The sequence below is a fragment of the Rhinoraja longicauda genome, chromosome 8 (assembly GCF_053455715.1).
Source record: "Rhinoraja longicauda isolate Sanriku21f chromosome 8, sRhiLon1.1, whole genome shotgun sequence".
NCBI classification, from domain to species: Eukaryota; Metazoa; Chordata; class Chondrichthyes; order Rajiformes; family Arhynchobatidae; genus Rhinoraja; species Rhinoraja longicauda.
The window spans coordinates 27,426,994-27,441,155 of record NC_135960.1 but is presented as its reverse complement, the minus strand read 5'-3'; the positions used below and the strand labels follow the sequence as shown (position 1 = coordinate 27,441,155).

General features: G+C 41.8%; 1 protein-coding gene across 1 annotated transcript; it reads left to right on the top strand.

Annotated features, from left to right (window-relative positions):
• The first annotated feature begins 10,601 nt into the window (after positions 1-10,601).
• On the top strand, positions 10,602-13,163 carry c1ql2 (complement component 1, q subcomponent-like 2). Its single transcript, XM_078404423.1, has 2 exons — positions 10,602-11,403; positions 12,233-13,163. The coding sequence occupies exons 1-2, from the start codon at positions 10,822-10,824 to the stop codon at positions 12,410-12,412; spliced, it is 762 nt and encodes a 253-aa protein (XP_078260549.1). The 5' UTR covers positions 10,602-10,821; the 3' UTR covers positions 12,413-13,163.
• The last annotated feature ends 999 nt before the right edge of the window (positions 13,164-14,162 follow it).

Below are 14,162 nucleotides of genomic sequence, written 5' to 3'. Positions count from 1 at the left end.
TCCTGATGTTGGGGAAGTCCAGAACAAGGGGTCACAGTTTAAAGATAAGGGGAAGTCTTTTAGGACCGAGATGAGAACGTTTTTTTTCACACAGAGAGTGGTGAATCTGTGGAATTCTCTGTCACAGAAGGTTGTTGAGGCCAGTTCATTGGCTATATTTAAGAGGGAGTTAGATGTGGCCCTTGTGGCTAAAGGGATCAGGGGGTATGGAAAGAAGGCAGGTACGGGATACTGAGTTGGATGATCAGCCATGATCATATTGAATGGCGGTGCAGGCTCGAAGGGCCGAATGGCCTACTCCTGCACCTATTTTCTATGTTTCTATGTTTCTAGAACAATATTGAGAATAATTATTTTCAGATTACACAGTGAATTCATTTTAAAATATAACTGAAAATGGAATCAAAATGACAAGGATTTACAATAAATTAGAGGACATCTTTGTAAGATTTATGATTTGTAGACGGGCGTGGACCCATTGGGTCCAAATCTCTCCTGTGGGCGTGGCAACCCCCCATTGGGTCCAAATCTCTCCTGCAACTCGGCAACCTCTGTTGGGTGCAAACCTCTCTTGCGGGCCCGGCAACTCTCCCTCAACTGATCCAAAACTCTCCTGTGGGCCTGACAACCCTCCGTGCAAACCGCTCCTGCGGGCGTGGCAATCCCCGTTGGGTGCAAGCCTCTCCTGTGGGCCCGGAAACCCTCCCCCAACTGACGATCCGTGGACCCGTTGCTGGCCTGGGAGTGTCCCCCGGTGTCATGGGCGGGCAAGGGGGGACAGGGAAGGGAAGAGGGAGCCACTCACGTCGGCCCCGGGTGTCCAGAATGAGCCGTGGACCCGTTGGGTGGAAACCTCTCCTGCAGTGGCAGCTCGGCGGCAAACGGTGGCGACGGCCATCTTGTTTGACCCTCTGCCGCCGCGTTGCACCACGGGAGGAAGGTCAGGCGCGGGGCATGCCGGGACGGGCACTGGTCGTCCTGGCAGAGGGGGGAGGGGGGGGGGAGTGCATTTATTAAAGTGGGAGCGCATTTATTAAAGTTTATTAAGTTCATTTTTTTAAAAAAGTAACAAAACTTGATTTATTGAGACCGTGGGGGAATGGTGAGTAGGGTGGGCCTCAAATTGTGCACTATCGTGTACCGTTTTGGTTGTATTTCTAGAACAAATATATCCACAAACTAGATGAGATTTTTAGTAATACACTAGACGGCTGTGGACCCGTTGGGTCCAAATCTCTCCTGTGGGCGCAGGATGTGAGTTTTAGTAATATATAGATAGATCGAAGATAGATAGATAACATACCTACCACTGTATAACATCTAAATGAGCTTGGATGGTATATTTGAGTTATCACAAAGACTTTCTTCTGCACACCTGAAAAGCCACTTGGCTTCATCCACCTTGAGTTTTAATTCAGCTTCTGCCTCATCGTGGGCCTTTATTACTTCTGGACACAATTAAACCAGCATTTCTCTGGCTGGCTGTTTACAAACAATCACATCCAAAGTCTAATGCCTGTAACCAATCTTACCCTGAACACCCAAAAAAGTGCTAATACACATTGTCCCAATATTTAGTTTAGCTTAGTTTAGTTTACAGCATGGAAGCAGGCCCTTCGGCCCTCTGAGTCTGCACCAACCAGCAATCCCCGTACATTAACACTATCTTACACAGACTAGGGATAATTTACACTTGAACCAAGCCAAATAACCTACAAACCTGTACGTCTTTGGAGTGTGGGAGAAAACCAAAGATCTCGGAGAAAACCCACGTGGTCACGGGGAGAACGTACAAACTCCGTACAGACAGCACCCATAGTCGGGATCGAACCTGGGTCTCTGGCGCTGCAAGAGCGGTAAGGCAGCAACTCTACCGCTGCGCCAACAATGTATAAATTCTCATTCCAATTTTCAAATCCATCAATTACCTTGCCCTTGTGGCCATCTATTTTAATGATCTAACCTTGGACATTATTTTACACAGTCTCTAAAATTTACATAATTCAACTCACTTTTGCTCATCTGTCATCACATCTCTGTACATGATTCCTATCGCATTTGTTTGATAATTCTCCCACCAAACTGCCTTGGGGGCATTTTGCTATATTAAATACATGACATAAATACAAACTCTTGTTTGTACTCATATTCCTGCAAATAGGTCACCCCGGGTTCATGTTGAAAAACAGTATTTTCAAAGAAGGCCACAATTACATCAGTTTAGAAGCTCAGAATTGGCACTGACCTTGAAAACCAGCAGTTTCACAATGAAAACTGTGCTCTACTTACATAGCCTGGCAAAATTGGGGCTAGGAATATAATGAACACTGATAGAATTGTGGTCTTATGTAACCTATGCCCAGTAGTAATGTTTCATTCACATTCAGAATGATTATGCGCTTTTCTCATGACAGAAGGCTCTTCCATCTACATTGATTTCCTCCATTTTGACAGCCATAAGACATGCCATCCTTAATACATAGTAATTGTGCTGTGCAAAATATTGATCTGACTTCTGTTTGCATTAGGATTGCTCCTGGAACCTGAGTAGCCATGCTTCATAAACACTTATTTTGCATGTTTTTAATATATAATAATTAGTTTAAATTAGATTATAAAGAGTTCATGTTGTGGGATCGGCAGACTTGATGGCAGGCAAGCTGTTTGATTTGTCACTTAGTCTTCCTTTTGATTAAATCTGACTTGAACTGACACAAGTGACTGTTCTATCTATACAGGTGTCAATGAGTGTTATTTACTGACTTATTTAAAGTAATTTTATACTTACAGTGACAATATCTATTTGTTTCCTCTCTTTTCCCATTTTTGCATTGTTCATTATTGCTCTCGATGGCTTACCTTGATGTCATAAAATTTCCTCAGTGTCTTCCGTGTGTGTAGTGTTGGAGGCCTCACTGACCTTATCTGTTGCACAGGTAGTGAGCTGGAATACTATTCTTTCATTGAAACTCACTGATCTTCATCAGCTGGGCAAGTGGGCTGAGGAATGGCTAATGGAGTTTAATGTAGATGTGTGAAGTATTGCATTTTGAGAAGTCAAACTAGACAGGACCTTCACAGTGAATGGTAGGGCCCTGGGAGGTGTTGTGGCAGAGAGGGATCTAGATGTACAGGTACATAATTATTTGAAAGGGTCATCACTGGTAGATAGGATGGTCATGAAGATTTTCATTACCTTGTCCTTCATCAGTAAGGGTATTTAAGTTATGATGGACAAAAATGAATAGGTGATGTTTTACGTTGGAGCCCCTTTTCAGACTGAAAGATAGAGATGAAGGGGGGGGGGGGGGGCAATGGGGGCAGGGGGAACTGGAGGTGAGAAAACGCAGAACAAAATGAAATTGGGATGTTATATTACTATTGTTCAACAGATTCGTGAGGCTGCGTTTGGAGTATTATGTTCAGAGAGGGGCAGGCAGTGTAGAGGAAACAGGGACTTTGCAGATGGACTTGGATTGGATAAGATGGGAGAGTGGAAAAACAATTGGCAGATGGAATGCAGCATAGCAAAGTGTGATCATGCACTTTGGTAGTTGGAATAAAGGTGTAGACTACTTTTTAGATGGGGAGAGGATTCTGAATTCGGAGCTGCAAAGGGACTTGGGAGTGCTGATGCAGGATTCACAAAAGGTTAATTTGCAAGTTGAATCGGTAGTAAGGAAGCCAAATGCAATGTTAGCGTTTATTTTGGGTGGACTAGAATATAAAAGCAGGAATGTAATGCTGAGACACTGGTCAGACCACATTTGAGTATTGTGAGTTCCTTTGGGCCCCATATCTAAGGAGGGATGTGCTGGCATTGGAGAGAGTCCTGAGAAGGTTTATGAGAATGAAGATGATTGGGTTAACATATGATGAGCATTTGACAGCACTTTTGTTGACCTGTTCTCTCTGGAGTTTAGAAGAATGAGGGGGGACCTCATTCAAACTTACCAAATAGTGAAACACCTGGATAGAATCAATGTGTAGAGGATGTTTCCATAGTGGGAGAGTCTAGGACCAGGGGGGACAGCCTCAGAATAAAAGGATGTCCCTTTAGAAGCATTTCCTTGGACAGGGTGTTGAATCTGTTGAATTCAATGCCACAGATGGCTGTGAAGGCCAACTCGTTGGTAATTTTAAAGCAGAGATTGATAGATTCTTGATTAGTAAGGGTCTCAAAGGTTATGGGGAGAAGACAGAAGAATGGGTTTGAGAGATTTAGATCAGCAATGATTGAACCATTTTAACTCCCCCTCCCATTCCCATACTGAACTTACTGTCCTGGCCCTCCTGCATTGCCAGAGTCAGGCCACATGTAAACTGGAGGAACAGCAGCTCAAGTTATGCTTTTCCCCTCCGCCACCCCTCTTTTTCTCCCACTCTATTCCTATGCCCCACCTGATCGCATACCCATTTCTACCTCTTCCCTTCCCCCCCGTCTCCTTCCACCTATATTCCTTCATCTGGCTTCAGAGTTCACATGTTCAATCATTATCTCCTTATCTTACACTTTTGTCTTTTTATCTCTGGCCAATCAAACCCCCTCCCCCCTCACCTATATCTACCAGTCACTTGCCACGCTTTATCCCGACCTCACCTCTCCTCCAGCTTTCTCCCCCCCTACTTCAATCAGTTTGAAGAAGGGTCCCAACCCAAAATATCGCCTATCCAAGTTCTCCGGAGGTGTTAATATTGAGTTACTACAGTACTTTGTGTGTCTTTTTTGATAAACCAGCATCTGTAATTCCTTGTGTCTAAATAATCATCCAATTCCTGATTGCTTTCCCCAGAACAGAAAACATCACTCCATGAGTAGCCAATAGACAAGAATAAACCCAAGAATTACAGGTAAATTGCTGCATCACATAGCATAGTAGATGGATTCTTGATTGGTGGAAGAAATGGAACAAGCATGGTTGAAAGCTGTGTCAGGCAATGGGTTAGGCAGTATCTCTGGAGAACATGGATAGGTTTCATGTTCCTATGGGTTACAGGGTTATGTTAAAGTGACATGTTAAAAGCACAGGTGTACAAGCTGAATTCAGCAGGACAGGTGATGAGGGTGAGAAGGTGAAACCGAGGCCTTATAGTGGTGGCTGTAAGATTTAAGTGTAATATAATGACAGGTAAGTTTTGAATCACAAGAAAACCTGGTTTATACATTGCTAACATGTGAGAATTGAATGCGATTTGTTTTTATCATGTAAAATCAAAACAAATGGAAGTACCAGTCATTGCCTGCAGGTCATGCTTTCCAATGTTAGAATTTAGACTTTCTGAATGCATTAACTAAATAAAACCTGCAAAAATAATTAAATAAATAAATAAACATGAAGTACAGTAGGGTAAAAAATAGAGATGTGAGAATTCATAAATACAACTTTAATTCCATTGGGAAATTACAAGCCATAATTATAATTTGGCATCATCTAAACACTTTAAATTATTATAGTTAAATAGGGAGAACCTGTGTGGATTTGGAATGGATAGGTCATGACTGACAAACTTGATTGAATTCTTTGAAATTGTGAGGTAAGTAGAGGACAGGAGAAGATGTATTGTTCCAATTTATATGGATGATTTGGGCTAAAGTTGAAGCTCGTAGAACTGAAGACAAATTATTGAGTTAACTTGCAAATTAGATGAGCTGTCAGAGGCAGAAAATAGGGGTAACTGTGAAACTGTGGTTTGGTGCCTTATAAGCGTCTAATTTATTCGTTGTATTTATATAATACTCAGCAAATGGGCTAGAAAGTTATTTATCCAAGTTGACTGATGATATAAAGATGGGTAACAATGCAAACAATGAAGATGGATGCATTAAGTTACAATTAAATTAATAGATTATGTAAATTATTAAAACTCTTGCAATTGGATGTTGGTGTTGGTGATTATGAACTGATTGACTTTGGATACAGACCTATTATGCTACTGCAATTAAGTATTTCATTGTTCCGTTGTTGGAAAATTGGACAATGAAACACTTTTGATCTTGACTCTCTTGACTCTTAAGAATAGAATCCTGAAGCATTTGTTAATATTTTACAATTTAGGAAGAATGGATAGACTTTGGCGGGAATGGAGCATTACTGTACCAGAAAGTTCCATGGACTCCGAGTTAAATTATGAGGAAAGATTACAAAAACTAATATTGCTTTCCTTGGAATTTTGAATATTAGAGGGTGATTTGATCAGGATATTAATGGGAATTAATAGAGAAGATAGAGGGAAATTACTTGCATTGGTATGGCTATCACCACAGGACAATGTCCAATCTTTAGACCCAGGCATTTCAAAAATGTTAGGAAATGCTTCCTCTAATTAAAGTTGTTGAAAATGTGGAACAGTTTTCTGTAACTTAGTTTGATAACAATTAATTTTAACTTTGAACTAAGACTGACTGGTTTTTATCCAAATACAGTAAGGATGATTGGAAAATGGAAATAGTTAAATAACAGATCAATCAACGATTTCAGTTATTTGACAAAAAAAACTTGAAGGCTAAATAGCCTATCCTGCTCCTTTGTTCCTAATTCAGGTTTCCAACATCTGCAGTATTTTGCTGCTGTAAAAACTGGTGGGAAATGGGAAAAGGACAAGGGAATAATACTGATTGTATAGACTCTCAAATTGTGTACAAATAGGATTACTTTCATGGACACCATCATAGAGTCATAGTCATACAGCAGAGTCCCTTCAGCCCAAGTTGCTCACACCAGCCAAAATGTCCCAGCTACACTAGTCCCACCTACCTGACTGTGTTTGGCCCAAACCTGCCCTATTCATGTATCTGTCTAACTGTTGCTTAAACATTGGGATAATCTCTACCTCAACTCTGGCAGCTTGTTCCATGCACCCACCACCCTTTGTGTGAAAATGTTACCCCTTAGATTCCTATTAAATCTTTTCCACTTCACCTTAAATCTATGTCCTCAGGTCCTCGATTCCCCTACTCTGAGAAAGAGACTCTGTGCATCTACCTGATCTATTTCACTCATGATTTTGTACACCTCTATAAGATCACCCCTCATTCTCCTGCGCTCCAAGGAATAGAGTACCAGACTACTCAACCTTTTCCTACAGCTCAGACCCTCGAGTCCTGGCAACACCCTCATAAATCTTCACTGTACCCTTTCCAGCATCTCTCCAATAACACGGTGACCAGAACTGAACGCAATACTCTAAATGCGGCTTCACCAACGTCTTATATAACTGCAACATGACTTCCCAACTTCTATACTCAATACTCTGACTGATGAAGGGCAATGTGCCAAAAACCTTTCTGACCTCCGTATTTACCTGCAACTCCACCTTCAAGGAACCATGCACCTGCACTTGTAGATCCCTCTGTTGTACAACAGTACCCAGAGCCCTACTATTCACTGTGTAGGTCCTGCCCATGTTAGACTTCACAAAATGCAACATCTCACATTTCTCCAACCATTCGTCAGCCCACCTGGCCAACCAATGAAGATACTCATGCAATTTTTCACAACCATCCTCACTATCTGCAATACCGTCCACTTTTGTATCATCAGCAAGGTTCGCATTTATTGTTCATCCATAATCACCCTGAGGAAGGTACTGTTGACTTGTCATCTTGAACTTCTGCATTTCTGTTGGTGAAGATGCTCACATATAATGCAATTGAACGGGGATTTCCAGGATTTTGACCCAGTATTGACAGACTTATAGGGTCATATAGCATGGACAGGACGATGTACAACTTGGAGGGGAACCTATGGGCTCTCATATTCCCATACACCCACTGTCCTTGTCCTTCCTGATATCAGAGGTCGCAGGTGTGTGAGGGGCTGTCGGAGTAGTCTGGGTGAGTAAATGTAGTCTATTTAAGTATTAACATTTCATTATTTGATGAGGTGCCAATCAAGCATGCTGCAGTTTTGTGATGGTGCTGAGCTTCTTGTCGGCACAGCAAGTGGAAGCCTCCCATCACATTCCTGATGTGTGCCTTGTAGATGATGGAAAGGTTTTTGGTGTTGGGAAATTAATTACCCATCACAGCATAGTCACCCTTAAAGCATTATGAGGTTGGTCCTGTTGATATTGTGTAGGGAAAATTGCTGAAAGCTCAAAATTAAAAACCAATTAGAATTGAATGGCGTCAGACTAATGGCTCGCAAAGACTTGTGGAAATGTAATACATTTTGGCAGAAAATAAATAATGAAATGAAAGTGTGAACATATTGGAAAATACTGATGGTTGTCGCAAAGATTCTTTTGGGCACATACCACGGTCATAGTTCCTCAGCATGAATATAAAGTGAGATGAGCCTGAACAATTAAAGAGTTGTTTGAATTTTATAATTACATCCTATTGATTGGACTGCGGGAAAGTAAAGGTACTCTGAAGTTCTAGTTGTCTATAACGGTTCAATACCGAATAGCTTTTGACTGCAACTATTTGGTTTCGAAAGCAGGGACTACACAGACAGATCACTCAATCAATGCAAGTTGTATTACAGTCGCAACATTTAAAGTTAACAACTCTTGGTGGGCCCTTTCTCGGGCAGGCAGCTGCATCCGCCGTTTGGCTTGCAGTTTTCGCTAGAACCAGTCACAAGCCCGGTGGGAGGGTGAGGTCTTCAACAGCAGAAAGTCCCCCAGGCTACTTTACACCCCTTGAATACATGCAAGTCAGAACAGCACCTTCATCAATCTCCCCTATTTGATTCCTGGCTGGCTGATTCTTCATGATAAGCACCTTATCGAATATGGCTATCGGACTACCTGCTCCCTCGGAACAAAAGCACGGCCTGGGCAGCACAATGGCAGAGTTGCTGCTTTACAGTGCCAGAGACCCACATTTGATCCTGACTGTGGGTGTTGCCTGTATGTTGTTTGCATGTTCTCCCTGTGACTGCGTGGATTTTCTCCGGGTGCTCCGGTTTCCTCCCACATTCCAAAGACGTGCAGGTATGTAGGTTGATTGGTTTCTGTAAATTGTCCATCAGGTGTAGGATGGAACTACTCAGGATGGATCAAGCATCCCCCAACTAAAATAACAAAGCAATCATGTCATGGTGGTCCAAAGAATCATTTCTCAAGGTCTGACTTTTTCCTAACAGTGTCTTATTTTAATTAAGAATACAGACCATTCTGTGTGTATTGTGAAGATGAAATCTGTCGGGATTAGGTGGTATTAGCTACAAGGTGAGGTTGGACAGACTTGGATTATATTTTTCTGGAGTGCTGGAGGTTGAACTTGACTTAAGCTGATTGATCTCATCCTATAAATTCATGTCCATGGACACCAGCTCTGGATGAAGGTCACATAATATGATGTCTGAATACCATTGCAGAGATTAGAACAACAGCGATTTAAGTTGAAAATGTCAAAATAAGAATGTAAAAAGAATTGAGATATTGTCATTTAAATCCCAACCTGTGACTATGGTTACGGAGTCAAACTCCAAAATGGTTGAGGCTTATAATCCTAATTAGTCTTAGGTTTTTGGACTACAATGTAAATAGAAATGATAGTTTTTCCAGCGCAAATGTACTGATATGGTTAATGTGAAGGCAAAATGTTGTTGATACTGGATATCTGAAAAGAAAAGAGAATACAGGAGTATTGAAAAGGTCAGGTAGCACCAGTGAAGGGAGAAGCACAGTTAACATGTCAGGTCGATGAAAGGTCACTTCCAGCATTATTGGTTTGTTGGATGCAAGTGTAGTTAACTGCTTCTATACGGGTTGCTTTCCGATTTCCCTTTCATTTACCAGATGTGATTGTCAGTCAGCTTTGTAGCAAATTAATAATGACTACTCCAAATAAATACATTGTTATAGAATTCCCGAGATGGACCAAATTGGGTCACTCAAAGGGAAACATTGCTGAACTGTGCTGTGTGAATATAGATTTGGTGTTCACTATCCTAATTGCTAATTTATATCCTGGGTTTAAAATATTGTTGGCATGGTCAATCAAAAGCATTATCCAGTACTCCAACGTGACCAAGAGCATTGACATAAACTCACAAAGTTGTTGATTTTTTTTCAGCGATACTTTGAATGTCCTCCTGCACTATTTCCTGCTTCTGGTCTGTTAGTCGTTTAACGTTATCTGACTACGATGTTTATTGAATTGGCAATGCCTTTAAAAAAACTGCAGAATATTGATGTGAACCTAGTTCATGGCTTTGTTTTGATTGAGCACACATCACCACTGTCAACCAGGAAAACAAATGCCGTGCCTTTTGAAAACATCCTTCAGCCAATTGATTGAAAGCGCCGGTCCTTGGATCCTTGGTTTTGTCAAGCGCATATATATATATATATATATCAATTAGTTTACAGGTTGTCCGCAAACTTCCAAAGGACACATGTGTTTGTGAAACTTTCCTCATCACAAAATACCCTCAGGCTGGGGCGGTTGGGCTATTAAAATAAAACATGATGTGAATATTGATCCGTGATTAATCCACATTGCATTTAGCAATGCCCTAGACCCATTACGTCAGTGGTTTTTGTTGCAGTCCACGGGCTGTGTGCTGCTGGTGTCTGTTGAACGCGTTTGCTTCTGCCAAGCCATGCCACGATGAATTGAACTCGCTGAAGCTAACTGAGATTGGCAGGACTGTCAGAGCCCGGGGAGCTGCGAGCTTTTAGTTAGGGAAAGTCGCGTTCTTTCCTCATATATATCGAGGCACCGCGCAGACTGCTCCCCTCTGTTAACCTGCTGGAAATACATCTACTTAAGCTACCATCATTACTTCTAAAAGTAAAGAATTGCTGGATTTGGCTTCTCGGATCTTCCGAAGGAAGCGGCTGGTGGCGGCACTGGTGAGCGTGATCATGGTGCTGTTCCTCCTCGTTGCCATCCCGCTCGTGGTCCACGGTACGAAAGCCGCCGCCCATTACGAGATGCTGGGAACTTGCAGGATGATCTGCGATCCTTACAGCCCCCAACTCGGGAACACGGCCGTGGAGGCCATGCAGGATTTCAGTGCCATCCCTCCACCTCCCTTCATCCAAGGGCCAAAGGGAGAACCCGGACGGACAGGGAAACCCGGGCCAAGAGGTCCTCCAGGTGAGGCCGGTCCGCCGGGTCCAAGGGGACCACCGGGAGAGAAGGGCGACCTGGTCAAGTCTGGCTTCCCGGCGCTGACTGCTTCAGGGGGGGCGGCCACAGGAGCGCTGAGTACCACCGCTCTCACTAGTCCCAATATCGCATTTTATGTCGGCTTGAAAAGTCCGCACGAAGGCTACGAAGTCCTTAAGTTTGACGACGTGGTCACAAATTTGGGAAACTACTTCGATTCGACCACTGGGAAGTTTACGTGTGCGGTGCCCGGGATATACTTCTTCACGTACCACGTCCTGATGAGGGGAGGTGACGGGACAAGTATGTGGGCAGACCTCTGCAAAAACGGCCAGGTGAGAGCAAGGGTTGTCCTTTTGCAGCGGCAGGAGAAGCTTTAAGCTGCTGTTCGGCTGTGGTTTCACGGTCACAACTACAAAGCTGCCACCCGCAGAGGAAGCAAACTATTGTATAAGCAATTATTCACAAAGTGCTGGAGTAACTCAGCAGGTCGGGCAGCATCTCGGGAGAGAAGGAATGGGTGAGGTTTCGGGTCGAGACCCTTCAGACTGGGGTCGAGAGCCTTCTTCAGACTGTATAAGCAAGTCAGTTTTATGATTCCCCCCAGAGTGAAATATAGGAAGACAGTAGTTCAATTCAATTCAGAAAGTCACGGAAATTGCCTAGGTATTTCACTATGTGTAGGAAGGAACTGCAGATGCTAGTTTACACCGAAGATAGACAAAATATGCTGGAGTAACTCAGCGGGCCAGGCAGCATCTCTGGAGAAAAGGAATAGGTTACGTTTCAGTCGAAACCACTCTTCAGACCCGCTGAGTTACTTCAGCGATTTGTATCTATCTTAGGTATTTCACTGCACCCGCTTAGGAACTATCGGAGTAAATTATAACTTTAAATGTCCCGTTTATGTTAGGTTAAAGAAGACAATGGTTACATTTTATAATGTATTATTTCTTAGTAAGTTAAGTCTTCTACTTATTTTTTAATCAACGGGAAGGTCACTCGACGTTAGCGACGTATAGAACGACATTACTTCAGCATGAAACTAGGAGCAGTGTGGTCCACCCACAATGTCGTTAAAGGTGGTGGGAGCAATCGGATAAATCGGTGGCGCGAAGACAACTCGATGCCATCAATTGCCTCTTTGATTTGTCTTTTGTTTAGGTCCTTGCCAGCGCGATTGCCCAAGACGCAGACCAGAACTATGATTACGCCAGTAACAGTGTGGTTCTTCACCTGGACTCTGGAGATGAGATTTATATCAAACTAGACGGCGGGAAAGCACACGGCGGCAACAATAACAAATACAGCACTTTCTCGGGTTTCATTTTATATCCAGATTAAGTAATATAGTCCAGGCATTCCGAAATCTAAATTAGATGTTAGTTAAAGACGCTTACTTGTCAATGTCCGTGCTCAATGGTTGCTTAATTTTCATTTCAGACTTTTTGTACCGAATGCGTGCGTGTGGATGTTCGAACTATGAGTATTCGTAAATGAAGTTTGCTTGGCACATGCGTTCTGGTTTCCAACAATGCTTTAAATAGGCATGTATCAACAGTTCTTGGGAAGATGGAGCATAAAACAAAATTGGACTGTTTCCATCCCGGGTACTGAATAATGTGAAATGGCACATAATATATAGGGAGCCTACTATGTACATCCAATACCTTTTTGATCGTAACATCCCAAGCCTTTGATGTAAAATACCATCATTAAATGCCATTTCCCACAGGATTTTGCTCTGGTCATTTACATACAATGAAAGTCGTGATCAATGATGGGCAAGTTGGAGTGGCTTGATAGCCTTTCCTTGCTCCGAATTCTCACGTTCTCATAATACTGTTTTCTGTCATTTATAAAAGTATGGAACTTAAATATTTGTATCTCTTCTGTTTCAAGGGCTGCCAAACCATTTCTACAGATATTAATCACACATTTCAACATTGCCTTTCCTTTCTGTGTAATTTGAAAAGACCTTCTAAGTGACTTCTGACTAAGTATTTCATCAATCAAATGGGATTTTACCCAATGACTAAATAGTGACTAATGTGATGATGTCAAGGATGATTAAAAGTCATGACCACATTGATGTTTTGGATGTTTTAAACAAATGTCCTTATTCATTGAACTTTGTGTTAATTCATAACAGGTTATTTACATAAAATTAATATTGCTTGTGTTACATGAAAGGCGGTAACGTTTTTTTTTTGCATTCCCTTTACATTTGTTTTTAACATAAAGAAAGCTAATGCGTGTAACAAATAATACTATTGTGTTGTGACCATTTGTTTGATGCAGGTACAAACACAAAGGCAACTTTGGGCATGTTAGAATTCATATGCACCTTCCTGATGATAACTGATCTTAAAATTGGCATTTATTTTGCATAAATTATAATAAAGGTGTACACATTTTATGCACTGAGCAAATCTTCTGATATATCTGTCTTAAATTAGTAATTAGGGATTTTATTTTAAGATAGTTAGCTGAACTGCCTTGCAACTGTGTCATTTTTATTGAGTTTTCAAATCTTGCTTTAAAAATATCATTTGGCTAGAGAAAAAGTTAAGTCGTGAGTGTTTCAAGTTTCAAGAATAAATATTAGAATGCAAGGCGTTTTATTCTGGGGACAGAACAGAAATTCAAAGTGAAAACATTGCACTTTATTCTGTGTCAAGGAGGTCTGTTTGTACTTTTAACAAAGGCCTGAGTGTCCCCTGTGGTGAAAGGGCAATGAAGATTCATTTCAAGGAAATTGGCAGTCATGTTAAAAATACAAATTTCATCGTGAGATTCTCAAATCAGTATTCCCCACTCTAGGCAGTTTCCTCTAATTTTCATTCACCGTTGTATATGTGTCTGTTGAGATGTCAAGAGCTAAATGATGATGGATTGATGAGGCTTGTGCAAGAGGAGAGTTGTGTGACAGTGCACCCTGACAGTGATGTATGTATCCTCACATTATCAATGTCATGCCGGGGATTTAGGAAAGCTTGCCGAGCAACCCACTTTCTACTTGCTGTCATGTTGCTAATTATCACGTCGGATAACATTCACAAAGACATATTGCTGGTGACAATGACAGCAGACA